General features: G+C 32.0%; 4 protein-coding genes across 9 annotated transcripts; all 4 read right to left on the bottom strand.

Moving 5' to 3' along the window:
- Positions 1-20: 20 nt before the first annotated feature.
- On the bottom strand, positions 21-9,585 carry LOC107635063 (TMV resistance protein N). Of its 5 annotated transcripts, none has more exons than XM_088485199.1 (9): positions 9,518-9,585; positions 9,130-9,207; positions 8,461-8,927; positions 8,198-8,268; positions 3,793-7,392; positions 2,406-3,513; positions 1,924-2,226; positions 386-1,818; positions 21-289 (listed from the first exon to the last, which is right to left on the bottom strand). In XM_088485199.1, the coding sequence occupies exons 5-9, from the start codon at positions 4,389-4,391 to the stop codon at positions 283-285; spliced, it is 3,450 nt and encodes a 1,149-aa protein (XP_088341325.1). In that variant the 5' UTR covers positions 4,392-7,392; positions 8,198-8,268; positions 8,461-8,927; positions 9,130-9,207; positions 9,518-9,585; the 3' UTR covers positions 21-282. The 5 variants fall into 5 exon arrangements, with proteins under 5 accessions (XP_088341325.1, XP_088341326.1, XP_088341322.1 ...); XM_088485196.1 differs by lacking the exon at positions 21-289 and having other exon boundaries at positions 302-1,818; positions 3,793-5,128; positions 6,214-7,392; XM_088485198.1 differs by lacking the exon at positions 21-289 and having other exon boundaries at positions 302-1,818; positions 8,487-8,927.
- LOC148569345 (uncharacterized) lies at positions 9,316-17,711 on the bottom strand. Of its 2 annotated transcripts, XM_088485202.1 has the most exons (5): positions 17,022-17,711; positions 11,761-12,867; positions 11,302-11,580; positions 9,969-11,202; positions 9,745-9,880 (listed from the first exon to the last, which is right to left on the bottom strand). In XM_088485202.1, the coding sequence occupies exons 2-5, from the start codon at positions 12,058-12,060 to the stop codon at positions 9,780-9,782; spliced, it is 1,914 nt and encodes a 637-aa protein (XP_088341328.1). In that variant the 5' UTR covers positions 12,061-12,867; positions 17,022-17,711; the 3' UTR covers positions 9,745-9,779. The 2 variants fall into 2 exon arrangements, with proteins under 2 accessions (XP_088341327.1, XP_088341328.1); XM_088485201.1 differs by having other exon boundaries at positions 9,316-11,202.
- Positions 12,123-12,551, bottom strand: LOC148569347 (disease resistance protein Roq1-like). Its single transcript, XM_088485002.1, has one exon. The coding sequence runs from the start codon at positions 12,549-12,551 to the stop codon at positions 12,123-12,125; it is 429 nt and encodes a 142-aa protein (XP_088341128.1).
- Positions 12,564-17,515, bottom strand: LOC148569346 (toll/interleukin-1 receptor-like protein). The gene is made up of 2 exons (XM_088485001.1): positions 17,022-17,515; positions 12,564-12,867 (listed from the first exon to the last, which is right to left on the bottom strand). The coding sequence occupies exons 1-2, from the start codon at positions 17,513-17,515 to the stop codon at positions 12,564-12,566; spliced, it is 798 nt and encodes a 265-aa protein (XP_088341127.1).
- Positions 17,712-18,607: the final 896 nt, after the last annotated feature.

Below are 18,607 nucleotides of genomic sequence, written 5' to 3'. Positions count from 1 at the left end.
TGAGGAACACACACACAAAATAAATAAAAAGGTTTTTAGTTCCATATCTTTTTCTAGAACATTAACATACAAACAGTTTAATATTTTATAAATTCAAATCGTTTCATGCATGGTTACATCAAACTCAAATTTATATAACACAATGCAGATTGACAACAACTGAAGTTGTGCATTGCTAAGGCTTCCACAGCTTTTAAGAACTGATGTTTCATGTTTCCAGACCCGGAAAAATGAGATCACTTTAGTTCTTGGCCAAAATCAAATTTGTATACTCCAGCTTCTTCAAAAACTAATCAAAATTGGAAAAAAAATGTGAAAATGTTATTAGCTTTCAAAATTGATTCTTCTCAAAAAATTAAATAGTGCTCTTGGGAAATGGCCATACCTTTCTTCCCTGCCAAAGTTGTTCAGTTCACTCACATTATCTTCAAATTTGTTTGTCTCACATATATCCATTATCTCAATGCTTTTGTTCAAGTCAAACAGACTTTGTCTTTCATTCTTTTGCCTTTCAATCTCACTTTTGTTCAAATCTTCAATATCCTCAATGCATGTCCAGCCAGTGCTCAATACTTTGGCATGATAACAAGGAAGATATTCGAACTCTTCAGAATCAAATTCCCCATACTCAACCTCCGGCCGAAGCAATAGTTTAAACCCCATATCTCGGTGAAATTCTCCCCTGAAGTAATCATTGGTCAAGCAGAGAATGTAAAGGTGATAACCATCACACATTCTATATGTTCTCCAAGGAATGATGCACCTATTACCATTGCTAACAGACAAATTCAACTTCACTGATTTATCAAATCCCCAAAACTTTGTATAAAACAGGAAACATACTGCAATACCCTTTAAATTTTTATTCAGACGGCAATCACTTGGATATGGGACTACTGCTTGTGCTGCATCATTACCATTCAGAGAATAATTGACAAACAAAGATGGAATTTTGGCACTTGGGATCAGCATTTCCAAGACCACACCTTGATTTTCTTGATCCTGGCTACTAGAAGATTTAAAGGCAGTGCAAATGGTTGACAAAACATTGGATTCAAGTATGTTCAGTGATCTACACCCATATGCTTCTAATTCTCTAATACTAGATGGAAGTTTTGGAAGAAACTGAAGACAACCACATCTATTTAGCTTAAGGGACCTAAGCTTGGAAAGTTCATGAATGCTTATTGGGATATTAGCAAACCAGTGACCACTTAGATCCAAATGCATCAATGATGGGAAGTAGCAAAATAGATCATGAGAGAAAGATATTTCACTCTGGTAACATCCACTCAAATTTAGATTACTCAACAAAGGGAGGCTTGAAATTGAAGATGGTAATCCATGAAGGTTAAAACAAGAGCCAAGATCCAAGTTCTTGAGGGACTTTAACCTATGAATGGTATCAGGAACAGAATCAAGTTTTCCACAACCCTTTATGTTCAAATCTTCAAGGCCAACTAAATTTCCAAGTGATGAGGGTAACTTTCCTATAGGAGTTCCGCTTAGAGAAAGCTTTGACAATTTTCTCATGCATTCTCCAAACTCCGGGGGATTTTCGAAACTCTCACAATGCTCAATGATTAGCTCCTTCAAGGAACTCATCTCCAATTTACCTGGAAGAGTTTTAAGCATTTCACAGTAGCTTAGATTTAAGTGAACAAGGTTCTTGTGGTGTACGAGGGATATGTGAACCTCAGTTAGGCTATCACAACCTTGGAGATCAAATGTTTCAAGAATGGGAACCCCAGAAATATCAGGTGTCTGCTTTAGGTTCCGGGAGCTACTCAAATCCAGGTACTTCAGCTTTTCGAAAAACTGATTAAAAAGAAAGAAAACACACAAATTTCAACATATAATAGTCTTTCATAAGTCAATATGGTAAAATCAAATTTAAAAGATCTGTTGATGAAATGATCTAACCTTTTTGCCATGCCAAACTTGTTCAAGGTTGCTACGTTGCATTTTGATTTCAACAGCTTGATATTGTTGATTTAACAAGGGGAGAGTTTCCAAAGGACAAAAATCCCAATGCAGAACTCTTACTGAACTAGGGAAGTGGTTGAGGCCAAGGGGAAGTTCCATGTATGGTAAACTGAGATATCTTAACTGTGTTGTCTTTGAGAAGGCTTCAATGCTCCATTGTGCTGAGAATGGCTTACTCCGAAACCAATAAAATTTATCATGTCCAAAGCTTAGAACCATACTTTGAATTGCTTCTGTTCCCTGAACAAAATAAACATGACAGAGAATAAATTTTACAATCAACTGAGATACCTATAATGTGACCTTAAGAAATAGAAGGAAACTTGGACATTGATAAAACTTGAGGAAAATAGGAAATAAAACAAATAAATGTTTATTTTCATATCAGATCAATCAGTTGTAAAGGAAGTTTCACCTACCAGATCATTTGTCAACACTTGATGAATGTCATCTTTAGACCACAGCCTGCTACGCTTGCCTGGGTTACATGGAGATTCTTTATACACAATATGCCTCCCCATTTCTTGAAGCAAATCATGCATTTCTAACTTATTATTCTGATCTAAAGTTACCAAAGCTTTATCAATCAATGTAACAATTCCGCTTCCAATATCACTTCCAACTCCAACGCAAAAATCACACATTCTTAATATATGTATTGCCTCATCTTTTTCCATTCCTTTGAAGAAACAAGCAATATCAAGAAAAATATTCTTCTCGGTTGGCATCAAATGATTGTAGCTTATTTTCAATGCATTGAGAACTTCAAAATGTGGAAAATTCATTATTTCTCTAATGGTACTATGCCAAAACTCAGCATTTCTTCTATACAGATAGGAACCTAAAACCTCAACTGCCAAAGGAAGACCCTTAGTATATTTCACAACTTCTTTACCCAGAGAAGAATATCCTTCTTTAGGTTCAAGTTGTTTAAAGGCTTTCAAACAAAACAGATTATAAGCTTCTTCTTGATCTAACCCTTTAACTTCATAAGTTCCATGGACTCCATGTATATCTAGCAAGTGCATATCTCTGGCTGTGATTATTATTCTACTTCCCGGTCCAAACCAATCTTGATTCTCTGCTAAATTCTCTAATTGCTTTAGCTCACTTACATCATCAAGAACAAGAAGAACTTTCTTATTGCACAAAGCACTTTTTATCATTGATTTTCCATCTTCTATGTCATGAAAATAGCTATTTATGTTTAGACATGCAAGAAGGTCTCTTTGCAACTGAACAAAACCATTTTTTGCAGACAACTCTCTAACATTTCGCATGAAGCAACAAACTTTGAATTCACCTCGGATGGCTTCGTATACTGCTCTCGCTATAGTTGTCTTTCCTATGCCACCCATTCCCCATATCCCTAAAAAGCGAACATCATTCAACCCAATACCTATGAGATTAATCACTTCCTCCAACCTTGAAGCAATCCCAACACGATTCTTAGTGCAAGATGGCAATTTCGGAATTAGCTTTCTATGTATGTGTTCAGAAATGCTTTCCACAAATCTTGCCTCAAGTCTAGAAAGATCATAAAGTGAAGAAAAGTCATACATCTTGCTTGTCACTCAAGAAACACTAGCAAAATAGTGTAACCGGTGTTTTAGTTTCCAAAATTAAGCAAAGATATAATTTTCTAACAAAAATACGTAGTATAAATATTATAACTTGATGAAGAATCATTCCGAAAATAGAAATAGCACTTCAGCAATTAGATGGTTATCATTTACACCAAAACCCTTAATTACCATAGTGTGCATTCAGATTAACATAGTAGAAAATAAATGAAGAATTACTTACTGATGTTTGGAATCCCAACCAGAATAACTAGCAATTTGTGCGAAAGCATCTCTCCACCTTCTAACCCTCTCACTGCCTTCACCAAATCTGTGTTCATGTTTTCTGAAAGCTTCATCAAAGGTTCCTTTTTGGTGTCGCACATCAGAGGGCTCAACACCATAGAAGACAGGCACAATCTGTAGCCCCAGGTTGTGTTTGCACTCAACAATCTTTTGAAGCTCATCCAAGCACCAAGCAGAGGAAGCATAGTTTGGCGAGAGAACAACGACCGCGAACATGGACTCTTGAATTGCTCTGAGAAGTTCAAGAGAGATAACTTGACCTCTCTCAAGGTCTTTGTCATCCCTGAAAGTTGTGATTCCCTTCCTTTCAAGCGAGGCACATAAATGATCAGTGAAGCCTGTGCGAGTGTCTTCACCCCGGAAACTCAAGAACACGTGATAGGTCCATGATCTTGGTGAAGGAGGAGTGGAGAAAGAAGAGGCTTCAGCAGCTAAAGATGCCATTGCCATGTATATGGGAAAGTGTAATAACAGATTGTGTTTTGTGGTGTGTATATTTTTTTTAGCAGTGTTGTGTTTAGTAAATATTGTTAACATAGATTAAATAGCAAATAAATATCATGGTTTAGTGCGTGTGAATAGAGAGGAAAGTGAGCAGAAGCTGCTTGGGTAGCTTCCATCACAGGATAGGAGAAAGCCAGGAAGGAGTGCAAACCATTTTCTTTAAAGATATGGCCTACACACTACAGGGAAAAGAGAGGGTGCAGAATAGCTGAATGAACGTTTACTTTGGTAATTTGTGTGGAAATTAAAATAAAGGTGAATCGTTAATAAATAATTAAAAAGGTGAATTGGGTTGTTGCATCTAGATAAGACCATATTGGTCTCCCATTTGCTATGTCTTCTTTTAACTATAACGGAATAACTCATAACAAGAATCTTCCTCATATGTATCCAGAAACTCTAAATTATAATAATATATTTTATCATAATGGATAACATTTTATATCAAGAATTTCATCATTCGCATTAATTTTTACTTTTATTTGTTAGTGTATTTAATATTTCAAAAAAAAATATCAAGAAAAATGCTTTGCTCTGTTGGCATTAAATAGTCATAACTTATTTCAATGCCTTGAAAATTTTGATATGCAGAACACTTTTTTATTTCATTAATAGTACCATGCTAGAAATCTTCATTTCTTCCACATAAGTCAGAACCCAAACCAATCCTTCTTAGCATTCCAACACAGTTCTCTGTGCATGATGGTAACTTTGGAATCAACTTTTTATGTATGTGTTCAGCAATGCTTTCCAGGAGTTTTGCTTCATGGCTGCAAAGGAATTAAGAAGAGAAGTCATAGTTACAGTCTAGTTACTAATCTTGATTGCATTATATACAGAGATCTGAGACTCTGACATATAATATGCAAGTAAACTAAGTATGATTTTTAATCCCTAGATAATGATTCATAGTTTATACGACCTCCTCATTTTGTATTTATATTATAACTTTGAATTGAAAAAAAAAAAAAAACTTATTAGATTTATAGACACTGTTTTATCAAATTTGATCAGAGATCTGTTCTTTTTTATAAAATAAAATATGTAATAAAAATACTAAGTTCTCCTACAGTTACATAATTAGCATCTAAGCCATGTCATTCTCTACCAATATATAATTTTGCACTATTTGATTCGTGCTTAAAGGTAGGTCAATGTCACATATAAAAGAGACAAGAAGTTGCAGCTGTTTGCTCATCTAATTTGACTAAATCTACATTTTGAGTTCTTTTAGATTTTGACTGGCGATATTACTTGTATTGTTAGAAGATGTAAAATTTTTTGCTATTAGCAGGAATTGATCTTAGCTAGTTTATTGTGAGGTAGAAATTTTGTTACTTTTAACAGTGTAAATTGTCTATATAACAAAAGTTAGACCCTAGTTCCGATCTACCACCAATGACAATGCTTTCTAGCTAGTCTTCTTTGTTTCTTACAACATAAAATCAGTTATAAGGAACAAAACTAAAAGAGATAAAAAGGTTTAGTTCCAAACCTTTTTCTAGAATGTTAACATACAAACAAGTTAATTTATTATTTTATAAATCCAAATTGTCTCATACATGATACATGGTTACATCAAACTAAAATTAAGACCACACGAGATGCATATTGACATGGGCTAAATTTGTGCATTGCTAAGGTTTTCACAACCTTTAAGAACTGACATTTCAAGATTCCAGACGCAAAAAATGAGATCACTTTAGGTTCATGAGGGAACTCTTATTGTTGTACTTTCAAGATTTATTCTTCTAACAAAAACTAATCAACACTGTAAAAAATGTGAAAATGTTATTAGCTTTCAAGATTTATTCTTCTAACAAAATTAAATTTAGCTTTTGGAAAACGGCCATACCTTTCTTCACCACCAAAGTTGATCACTTCATCAATCACATCATCTTCAAAAATATTTGTCTCACATAAATCCATTATCTCAGCTCTTTTGTTCATGTCAAACACTTAACTATCAAAGTCCTTACACCAGATTATAAATTGTCTTCAGCACTAGAGTTAATTATCTGCATTAATCCTTCATAAAACTTCATCAAACATATTTTAAATTTATATATCATTTTCCTGAACATGTCACGAGATTTTTTTTTTATAAAAGAAGTTACAGCAGTGGAGGAGAAATACAATGATTCCTCCAATGCCATGAAACTTTATAGAGCATTAATTACATTTATTAGCTTGAAGCAACAAAATTTCCTAATATCCATGCCTTTTCAATCTATGTATCTTACCTTCAGAAAAATATGTTGTTCAAATCTATACTTTGAGATACCTATCCGAGTTTGCAATTTACCAGTAACTTAATATTGAAGTGTGCAGCATGGTACATTCAATCTATGATTACGACATCAACATTAACATATCTTTTAGTAATTTCACAAAATGGAAATTTTATTTTTTTATCCTTCATACTATGATTATAAAAGGGAAAAAATCTTACACCAATATTAAGATCACAATTCATTTTCATCAACAAGATTAGAAGTTTTCAAATTAAAGGAGGATACAAAATCAAAACTAGAAAGGTTCCTACACTGCAAATCCTTTGATACAATTCAAGATGAACTTGGTTGAAAAATGGAAGATATAAAGGTATTTAGGCACAGAGGTGTTTGTCACGACCCAATCTGACCGTGACTGGCGCTTAGGAAAATCTTCCCAAGCAAGCCTCAGAAATCGATATTGCAGGAAACAGAACAAATAGAATTTCCAATTATACAAAAAAAAACAACACATTCTCAACCTCATATTTAAAATATACTCAGCATATTTATATAAAATTCGACTTAAATATTTACAGCAAAGCATAGTCTATTAGCTTCATCTATTAGAATATTTACAAGCAACATACTCAAGTCACTAAAGTAGAACCCTGCCTGTGTCACATGGAGCAGTTTAACAAGTTTAAAGAGCTTTAAAGCTATTTACACAAAACACTAAGCCCTTAAACAATAAAGGGCTCACCAACGCAAACAAAACTAGAGCGGAACTGATGAAGTTGGATTAGGATCAATGCCCATATCTGAAAAAAATGAAAGAATAACAGAGTGAGTTTTGCAACTCAGTGAGTAAGCAGAGCATCTATAGCCCCACAAGAGACAGTTGTATAATTAGTAAGCTCTTAATTACAATAATTCTACTTTAATAATAGAGACAAAATCATACTCAAACACAATGATAATTAATTATAAATATCAAGCATTCAAACTTCTTTATTTATAACAATATACGCGGAAGGTTATCTAATCCAGAAAAATCAAAATAACAGACAGAAATCACACTTAGGTTGTTTTCCTTCGTGTGAGTTCTGAAACAGACATGTTCCACTAATTTTGTGGACATGAAACAGACAGGAACCATTTCATTCCATATGGTCCTGAAAAATGCAATTATATAATTGACAAGGTGCACCAAGTCTAGCGCTTACTGCCGCTAGCTACAGTTTCTGTCATAGAACCTTCTAAAATATTTTGACATACAAATTATGATCAAGCTAAAGGTTGTCAACAAATCAATAAATATATCATCAATTCAATAGTAATAATTCATGTAATAACTTATTCAAATTCAATACTAAATTTACTTTCAAAGTGTATATGCAAGATAATATTTACATTATAGTTTAATTTCTCAAATAACCACTTCATTCATTTTAACGTAAAATATCAAGTCTCAAGTGGGATTCTCTTTGTAAAATATTTAACATAACCATCATATTAACAAATAAGTTAGTAAATAATTAAATAATAAATTATAAAAATTGTCTTCAATAGTTATAAAGATGATGCAAATGCTAAAATTTAACTATAGATACAAAGTTTACTCACAGACTAAAATCCAAGAGAGGAATTTCTACTCCACAGGTTCCAACAAGCAAGGAGAGCGATTCCTTTAGTATCTAATACCACAAACATAACAATAATAACTCTAATAAGTTAATCTTAACATCAATTGATATAATAGAACCTATATACCAAATAATCCCAAATTTTATCTTACCCTAACCCTAAATTTTCGGATTTATTAATGCCCATAATTATAAACATAACAAAAATTAAAGATATAGGCAATTATCAAGCTAAAAAATAACCTTAATGGCTTAATAATTAGTAATACTTGAATTAAAGGTTATTTCTCCCTTCTTCAAGCTTAGGCTGCTTCAATGGAGTTTTGGAATAATACCAACAAAAGAGAACACACTTGATAGGGTGTAATAGAGTTGGAGTAGAAGAAGAGTAGTTAAATTAATTGAAATACAGGTGTATGAAATTATTGTTGAAGAAGTGATTTAGTGATATGAAGGAGGAAGGAATTATTGGTAAAGTGACATGAGAGAGGGACGAAGCATTGGCGGTGAAGATTCTGAATTCTGAAGTGATGCCACAAAAATACGTGTGTGTATTGCTTTCATGTGTGTCGTTGGAGAAAAAGGGAAAGAGTGAAAAGTGATGGGCTTGGCCCACCTTTTTTTTTTTTTTGTAGGCCCTACAGTGTTGCTTTTGTCCAATGTGTATTCTTTTCTTTGAAAGCTGGACCTTTTTTAGAAAGAAAAGATGTCTGCAAATTGAAAACATGCAGTTGTTTAAGAAAGGAATCAGCATATTAAAGGCTTATCAAGTAAGAACTTTCAAAGTTCTAATCAGGTACATCAAAGACATAGCCCGCAGAACCCGACAGCATATAGGTAATTCTTTATCAATAATCGCAGATCGAAACAACTGCAAACATAAAAGAATGGCAACTAAACATTGGTACTCACCATGGGCTGCAGATTTTCTCCTTCACTCTCGAATGAATCTGAATCTGTCACGTCATGCTTGCCAAGTCTCACTCATTGCTGCAGCAACATAAAATTCAAAACATTGTCAATCTCAAGCCATATACCTAAAAACCCTCCAACCCAATAAAAAAGTCGCTATAACCTCATTGTAACAATTACACATGAAACCAAGATTAAATTTGTTCTCAAGATATTCAAAGAGAAAAGAAAAGAAAAAAGTAGAAAAGCCATCACATCACAGACTCAAATACAACCTCCAAATGCTCAATTCATATTCCTCCCCAACCTATCCCTCTTTTTTCTCATATCCGCAACTTGAAAAAGAATTAAAACTAAAATACAAACTTCAAATAAACTCAAGATTTACATTTCTTTCTGGGTTTAAATGGCAGTTGAATGGATGCAGTGAGCTGTGTCAAAAGCTTCAAATATGAGGAGCCTTTTAGCTGAAGAGATCTAAGCTTGGCAATCATGCTCTTCCTCTTCTTCATACATTGGAGGGTCAACCACAAGCATCTTATTCCTAGAAGATGAAGGATGTGAAATGATGTCCATGTTCAGTTCAAGAGTTGCTTTTCTTTTCCCTGTTTGGGATTTTCTTTTCTTGAATTCTTGAATGTCTTGCTTAGTCACCCAACGTGCTCCAGATCTCTTTGCTCGGGTGTTACAATAACCACTGGGAGGAAATTGCAGTTGGAAGCGATTGTCTTGGCATAACAGGTTACTAAAACTGTAACCATTCAGGCAGAGAATGAGCAAAGTCTTATAATATGATGACATTGACACCTTCAATAATCTCGTGTTGATAAATTCTTTACCGTTGCAGATCACCGATGGCTGTTCTTTAGAGTATTTGTCACCATATAATAGGAAACAGAGAGCAAGCGCGACAGTTTCAGTTGAAGGGGAATTATGCGGGAATGAGAGTGATAATCCGTTATCTTCTTCCTGATCCTCAAACCATGCTGGCATTTCCACCCCATTGAACAACATTTGAAAGAGGTCTTCACGATCTTGGCTAGCTGATTCTGCAAAGACACAACACGCTTTTGATATGACATCATGAATATTTGATGCATCTAGTGAATCACAACCCCGTGCCTGTAATTCTCGTAGACTTGATGGAAGCTCTGGTAAAACCTCCAATTGTATGCAATCAGATAGATTCAGACGTGTAAGTCTGGGAAGTTGATGGATAGTTATTGGAACTCTTAAATACCTGCTCATAGATAAATTCAAATCCGTCAACGAGGCTAAGTGGGCAATATCATAGGAAAGGTTCGACTCTTCTCTAGATGAGCTGTCAGAATCATCATAATCAGCTCTGACTGTGAGGGACTCTAACCCATCAGTGTTCTGTGGAAGACAACTAAGCTCGACGGAACTACTTAATACCAAGCTTTTTAGGCCAACGAAACATCCAAGTGATAAGAGAAGACCAGTAATCTTGCCGCACCAAGTTAAGTACAACTCAGACACGCCAGCCAAATTTCCAAGCGTTGGGGGTAGCTCTTCTATACCTGTACCTTTCAGATCAAGAATCGATAACTGTTTCATGCATTCCCCAAATTCTGGCAGTCTTCTCAAACTACTGCACCAGCTTAGATATAGTTTCTCGAGTGAACTCATCTCCAATTTATCTCCAAGTGTTTTAAGACTCCTACATCCACTTAAATTCAATTCAACAAGCCTCTTGTGGTGTGCGAGAGACGGGTGAATATAATTTAGGGCCGTACATTCCTTAAGATCAAGTTCTTTAAGATTGGGAGCCCCAGAAAGTTCTGGCAGTCTTCTCAAACTACTGCACCCACATAGATATAGTTTCTCGAGTGAACTCATCTCCAATTTATCTCCAAGTGTTTCAAGTCTATTACATCTGCTTAAATCCAATTCAACAAGCCTCTTGTGGTGTGCAAGAGACGGGTGAATATAATCCAGCTCCTCGCATCCCGAAAGATTAAGTGTTTTAAGATTGGGAGCCCCAGAAAGATCTGGCATTTGCTTCAGCTGCTTGCACCATGACAGATCCAAGTGCTCTAACTTTTCTAGAACCTGAAAAAAACATTAAAAAAAAATTATCACATGGTTAACATTTATGCTGGAAACGTTTATGTAATAAAATTTGATAGAACTGTTGATGAAAAGATCTACCTTCTTTCCATCCCATAACTCTACAATTTGGCTTTCAGACAGATTAATTTCAACAAGCTCATAGCGTTGATGATCTGTAAGGGGCAGAGTTTTCAGTGGACAATCTCTCCAGCGAAATACCTTTAATGTACAAGGAATATCGCAGAGAATGGGAGCTTTCACGCCATCTAAAATGAGAAGTTTTAACTGGCACATTTTTGAGAAAGATAAATCTCTCTGATTCACTTCATTCTCGCTATACTCCTTATGTAGAACGATGCCATGAGTTGCTTTAGTTTTCTGCCAATACACGTAAATAAATAAATAAACAATTAAAAAAAACCAATGAAAAAATTATACTGATTGAGATAACCACAAAAACAAAAAATGGTTTTCAGTTACCTAGATATATATCAAAGACATTGTCAAATCCTTATTTAAATTCTATGCATCCTATAGTTGAGAAAAAACGACACTTACCTTATTTTGAGTAAGTACAAATTCAACATCCTCCAAACACCACAATCTGCTACGGTTACAAGCATCATTCGGAGATTCCTGAATTACAATTTGTTTGCCCATTTCTTCAAGCAGATCATGCATCCCCAGAAGAGTACTCTCCAGGAATGTCTCCGGCTCTAATGTGACCAGTGATCTATTAATCAAAATATCAATACCGATTTCAGCATCATGACCACATCTTTTTAATTTCTCTGTTACATAATCTTTCGGCCATCCTTTAAAGAAACAAGCAATATCTAAAAAAATATCCTTTTCCATAGAATCTAAACCATCATAACTTATTTTCAATACATTAATAATTTCAGAATGTGAAGACTTCTTTATTCTTTGAATAGCACTATACCAAACCGCAATAGGTCTACCATTAAGATAGGAACCCAATCTTTAAGTGCCAATGGGAGACCACCGCTGTATTTGACCACTTCTTTGGACAAATCCAAAAATTCTTCTGAAGGTTTTGGCAGATTAAAAGCTTCTAAAGAAAAGAGGTTAAGGGCTTCACTTTCTACTAACCCTTCAACGTTATAAGTTTCATGCAACTTATTTTTCCTTAGAAGATGAAAATCTCTAGTTGTGATTATTATTCTGCTTCCAGGACCCAACCAATCTTTTTCCCCAGCCAAATCTTCTAATTGTTTTTCATGATTTACATCATCAAGAACAAGAAGTACCTTTTTGAGACGTAAAGAGTTTTGAATTATTGTCCTCCCATCATACTTGTTATGAACAGAATTTGAACTTATTTTCATTTGATCGAGAAGTTACTTTTGTATGTGAGTAATATCTTTTTTCCCGCAGTGTTCCCTTACGTCCGCAAGAAAGCAAGTAACTTCAAATCTGCTTCGAATGATTTCAAAGACAGCTCTAGCAATAGTGGTCTTACCCATGCCGCCCATTCCCCATATGCCTATAAAGCGAACATCATTCAATTCAAGGCCTATGAGAGTAATCACTTGTTCCACTCTTGAATTAATCCCCACAAGATTCTTCATTGAAGATGGCAACTTAGGAATCAATTTTTCAAATATATGCTGAGCAATATTTTCCACAAGTACTGCTTCGTCCCTGTTTAGGGGAAGAGAATTTCTTTGTAAGTCTAGCAATACATAAGAAAAATAAAGCAACAACTTTTATAATAAAAAAGAAATTTTGTAATAAGATAAAGGAAGACATTACAAAACAAAACAACTGAAGTTTACAAAAACGATTTTCTTTTACAAAATTTATTTGCAATAAGCTATATGTATTTTCCAGGTAATTTATTCATTTGATATAGTTTTTATAAAATTTATTTTAATTTGATACCTGATTCATTGAATTATTGTTAGTTAGGTGGCATACTAACAAACCATATTATACGAAAGTATTTCTGGTCATATAAATCATCATACCTGTTTATGCCTATTAAGAAACAAAAAAAAAGGATAATGCAATATATATTTTTGAGAAATACTCCAAATTAGTTATCAAAATTTTTTTAGTCAGGTATTTTAGATTTTAAAAAATTTTAATTACTAAATTAGTCTAAATTTTTATTTCGATAGACAAATCAATTCTATTATTTTTTTTTTTTGTATGGAAGAACTCATCTTAGAATTTTAATTTTTTTTTGGAATCATTATGTTTATTATTAAATAACGATATGCATTGATTTGTCTAATTTTTTGCAAAATTTTAAGACGAAGATTAATATGTCTAATAAAATATAAAATCAGAGACTGATTTAATGGTTAAAATTTATTGAGAATTAAATTTTTATGACTAAATTTTTTTTAGGACTAATTTGGGTTATTATGCTGTATTTTTAGTATTCATTATCAATTTATCTATCTATTCTTAATATATAAAAGTAGATATATAAACATGCACCACATTACTTTTGAGACATTTCTTTTCTCCTACTAACACCATATCAGCAATATTGCTTACTTGGCACAATTTTAGAATCAACCACTCAATTCTTGCCAAATCAACTATTATTTCTAAATTAGCCAAAAAAATAAAATATACAAATAAAAAACTAAAAAATAGAATCCAATAAATTTGTAACCTACAAATACATTGAATTCATATTCCTATATTTATTATATCTTTACCGTTATAAACAATACAATAAATTTATAACCGCAGCAATTAATTTATTAATTTTTATAAATAACTCACCAAAGTTAATAAACATCCATATTACAAATGTCATAATAATATTATTAATCATAATAAATTTTACGTTATAAGTATTTAAATTTCATACCATTTAAACTACATATATAAGTCTCTTATCAATATTCCTTCACATAACATCAAATTTAGCACAAAAAAATTATTTTCAAACTGCACATCTCAAACTTACTCAATAGAGCATCATTTTTTCAAAGCAGAACGATTAGAAATTGAATAACTATCCAAGATCTAATGGTCATGCAATGAGAATCTGATGATCAGGTATGACAAAAAAAAATCACAACATGCATCATATATTCATACTTACTCAAATACCATATACATAATGATAACATAAATTGAATATTGGAATAGGAAAAGATCTTTACAATTTTAGCAACTATAAATGAAATTGATAATAAATTAAGATGGAACTATATTAAATGTAAAAAAAGAAAGCATATAAAAAAAAAAGAAACAACTACATTTGTGGCATATGTAATCAAAGTATCAAACACCACAATATCCAACAATAAGGTAACTCTATATACTTTTCATAATCTCATCTATCAAATTATTAGTTGCTAACTCAATACTTATTTTAGATTTAGAATTCAATGAAAGGTTTCAGATCAAAGTGTTACAACAACTTTTGTACTAATTGATGGCGACGCAAAAAACTTACTGGGCACAACTGCTTCAAATCTAATGACATTTCAGAAAAATAATGACATTGAAGCACTACCCCATCAAGAGAGTAAGGAGAAAAAAAACCATACAAATTCAAGACACATTTTCAAAAGAAGAACATACATATAAAGATGGAACCAAATAACATAATAGAAAGTGCATCAAACTCAACAATTCATAAAGAAAATGTCTTCACAAGAACCTACGACAAAAAGAAGAAAGCAGCAACTCTAACAACCAACAAAAAAAAAGGAGGATGAGCGCCACATAAGATGACTAAGTCCATCAACTAAAACAAATGCAAAAATCAAACCAACAAATACAAATTATTTAAAATAAAACACCTTTTAAATTTAACTTCAATTTATACATATTTAATTTATTTTTACAAAACATAACAATTTTTAATATTTATTATACACTATTATTAATTTACCATCCCGTACATCGCGCGCATCTCTTTCTAGTATCATTCTATTTTGATTCATTTCATGCCTCCATGGTGTTATCATATTATTTTATTATTAGCTAATTAATTTTATTTCGAGAGCTTTATTTCAAATGTAATTCAAGAAGAAAATTGTGGTAGATTAAAATAACCAAAATTATTATTCCATGATTAAATTTGAATTAAAATTTATAATAATTAGTTCATAGTGATAGTGTGATTGTATCTACGTCGAAGAAGAAAAAAAATTATTCTATATATTGCTAGAAAATATTTATTTTTTCTAGAAAAGATCCACTAAAGATTGATTTGTCTAACTGAATGAAAAAATAAAAAGCTAATTTGATAATAAATTTTTTCTAAGGACTATAATATTCAACTAAAAAAATTTTAGAAATTGATTTAATTAATGTATTACTCTAAAGTCTAAACTATGAATGTAGGGTAGATATGGTTTAAATCTATTTTGGAAAAAAAAAATCATAGAAACCAGAATATAATTTGTCATAATTTAATTTTATTTTTCAATTAAAAATTGATATGTATGTACAAAGAATTTAAACATTGTGCTAATTTTTAGTATACTATTACCATCGTTGTTTAAACATTGCACTCTATTTGGTTTAGAAAGATATTTAAAATGTAGTATTATAAAATAATAAATCACTTAGATAAAAATGCCTAAAACGTTTTTTTTTTAAAGATGTTTTCTAGTAACTAAAATTTAACACATATAATTAATAAAACTGTGTTATTTTTGACAAAATTATGCTAGACAAATTAATTTGACCAAAAAAATAGTATATCAAATTTTGAACTGGTCTAAATTAATATTATTTTTTACAGGTGTTCATTGATCGGATTTGATTCGCATATCCGTGGTGTTTATCCGATGCGAAAATTGCGGATATAGATCCAATATGCAAGGCTATCGGATCGGATTGCAGATTTTATGTAGGTATTCGCATATCCGCGTATCCGTGAAAATAAAGAAATAAATAAGTAAATATTATTTTTATATTTTATTTCAACTAATAATTATCATATATGTTGTATTATTTTAATTTATTATTTAAGAAATGTATGTTTAATATTACTTTAAAAGTAAACATATTTAAAAGAATAGAAAAATAAATTTTATTGATATTTTTTTAATAAAAATAAGCTTTTAAAAATATTTTTGTGTTTTGTGGATATATCTCATATCCGATTCGATCCGCAAATCGGATCGGATCTAAGCTTAAAAACCGCGGATATTGAATCCGATCCGATCCGCGTTCACCCTTATTATTTTTTTATAAAAGATGACTACAATACCCTTATTATTGAAAATAACTAAAATACTCCTATTATATATATTAATTTTGAGAATCCTAAATTTTAACCTTTTACTTCTCTACCGTCATAATGTTAGTATTTAGAGTTTTTAAAATTAAAAAATATATATAAATATATATGAGTATTTTAATCACTTTCTATAATAAGAATATTATAGTAATTTTTTATAAAAAATAATATTAATTTAGATAGGTTCAAAATTTAATTCACCATTTTTCAGTTAAATAAATTTGTCTAGCCTAATTTTAACAAAAATAACATGGTTTAATCGATTATATATGTTAAATTTTAATTATTAAAAAATAATTAAAAAAAACGTTTTAGATGTTTATGCGAGTGACTCCCTATTATATAATATTAAGAGTAATATCTCTTATCGATCTTAAAATTTTTTTAGTGAAACATTTTAATTATGCCATTAACTGGAGCAATTTTAACAAGCAGATCTATGTTATTTGTTAAAAATGGTATCTATAATGATTGCAGTTTTGTTTACATGGATATGGATCTAAAAGTTTGAACATGTATAGCAGATAAATTGTAGTAATAACAAGAGTAATGTGTTAATGACTAGTTAGCTTACTGATTTTTGGAGGTCCAACCAGAATGAGCAGCAACTTCTGTTAGCGCATCTCTCCATCTTTTGACCTTCTCACTGTCATGTCTCTCTTCGTGTTTCTTGAAAGCTTCTTCAAAGGTTCCTCTTTGGTATCTCACATCACAAGGCTTCACACCGTAGAACACTGCCTCGATCTGTAGCCCCAGCTGGTTCTTACACTCCATGATTTTTTGGAGCTCGTCCAAACACCAACTGGAGTAAGCGTAGTCCGGTGAAAAAACAATTACTGCAAACATGGACTCTTCAATTGCTTTGAGGAGTTCTTTTGAAATAACATGGCCTTTGCGAAGGTTTTGGTCATCTTTGTAGGTTGTGATTCCCTTTCTGTTGAGGGCCGCATAGAGATGGCCAGTGAAGCCTGTGCGAGTGTCTTCTCCTCTAAAACTCAAGAACACGTGATAGGTGCATGATCGTGGTGGTGGTAGGTGGATTGAAGTGGAAGAAGAGGCGGATGCCATATGTTTGAAGTTTGAAGAAGTGTATGTATGTGCTGCACAAGAGTTGTGGTTAACACTAAACTGTTAATTAATAACATCAATGAAGAAGTTCTTTGTGAAGAGAGAAAGGAAAGTAAGCGGAAGCTGCTTGGGAGTGATGAAGGAGAAACAAAGTTGAGAGGGCAATGAATACTGAAGACGCGTGAATCTGTGATAGTCGTACACCTTTTATGTAAATGAATTTTATTTATTTATTTCCTCAGGGGTCTTCATCTATTTCTCAAAGATTTTTACTAGTGATCTATTTTATTACTACTTCCTCTGTTTCACTTATTTTTATACTCGCTAATGAATTTAGGAAAATTTTCAGATGTTCCACTTACTTTATTGGAACTTCAATGTTTCATGTACGATTAAATTGCAAGTTAATTTTTTGTTTGTAGTTATTTATAAAACACATGCTAGGGAACCAACTCTATATAAGCCAAGAATCAGCCAACTGATAAACCAGAGGCACCGGTAACTTTAACCGGATGTTGCTACTGATAAGCACATGGATTTTTCTTTTTCTTGTAAATTGGATGGTTTTTTATATGATTTCTATGTTTCATGTGTTACACATTGATAAAACATAATTAATTATATGGAACTAACTAATTAATGATCAAAGCATCTGTTCCGTGATTCTCTCCTATCACTAACGTATCTTCCTTCATGTTTTGAATGTGGTCAACAATAATTTAAAAAACAAATTAAAACTAATTATAATTAATTATGTTGTTCTATTCTTGGCTGATTATTAGTTGGTTCCATATACTTTTCCTTTATAAAAAGACGAAAATAACCCTTCAATTATAAAGAAAAAACAAAAAAAACAAAAAAGTAACACAGGTAGCTTGAAGAAACCTGCTCTGCTGCACAGTAAAACTATGTGCAGAAATTTTATTTCTTTATTTATTATAAGTTATATTGTTTGTCTCATAAAAAAAGAGGATTTTGTTTAGAAAATACTAAAAAATAAAATTATTTACAGTAATTTGAGGTAAACGTATAAAAATAACAAATTTATTAAAAGAAATAACACTTTTTTATATTTTAAAATTATATATATCA

The sequence above is a fragment of the Arachis ipaensis genome, chromosome B4 (assembly GCF_059453495.1).
Source record: "Arachis ipaensis isolate K30076 ecotype BB chromosome B4, ASM5945349v1, whole genome shotgun sequence".
Lineage (NCBI taxonomy): Eukaryota > Viridiplantae > Streptophyta > Magnoliopsida > Fabales > Fabaceae > Arachis > Arachis ipaensis.
This window is presented reverse-complemented; position numbering and strand designations above follow the sequence as displayed.

Coding starts and splice junctions, on each gene's coding strand:
- LOC148569346 (XM_088485001.1), bottom strand. CDS start 17,515: ATGGCATCCGCCTCTTCTTCCACTTCAATCCACCTACCACCACCACGA. Junction 12,868..17,021: donor GGTTGGACCTCCAAAAATCA/GTAAGCTAACTA, acceptor TCCCCTAAACAG/GGACGAAGCAGTACTTGTGG.
- LOC148569347 (XM_088485002.1), bottom strand. CDS start 12,551: ATGAAAATAAGTTCAAATTCTGTTCATAACAAGTATGATGGGAGGACA.
- LOC148569345 (XM_088485201.1), bottom strand. CDS start 12,060: ATGGAAAAGGATATTTTTTTAGATATTGCTTGTTTCTTTAAAGGATGG. Junction 11,581..11,760: donor TTGTACTTACTCAAAATAAG/GTAAGTGTCGTT, acceptor GTGTATTGGCAG/AAAACTAAAGCAACTCATGG. Junction 11,203..11,301: donor AGTTATGGGATGGAAAGAAG/GTAGATCTTTTC, acceptor TGTTTTTTTCAG/GTTCTAGAAAAGTTAGAGCA.
- LOC107635063 (XM_088485196.1), bottom strand. CDS start 4,391: ATGTTAACAATATTTACTAAACACAACACTGCTAAAAAAAATATACAC. Junction 2,227..2,405: donor AAGTGTTGACAAATGATCTG/GTAGGTGAAACT, acceptor TATTTTGTTCAG/GGAACAGAAGCAATTCAAAG. Junction 1,819..1,923: donor AAGTTTGGCATGGCAAAAAG/GTTAGATCATTT, acceptor CTTTTTAATCAG/TTTTTCGAAAAGCTGAAGTA.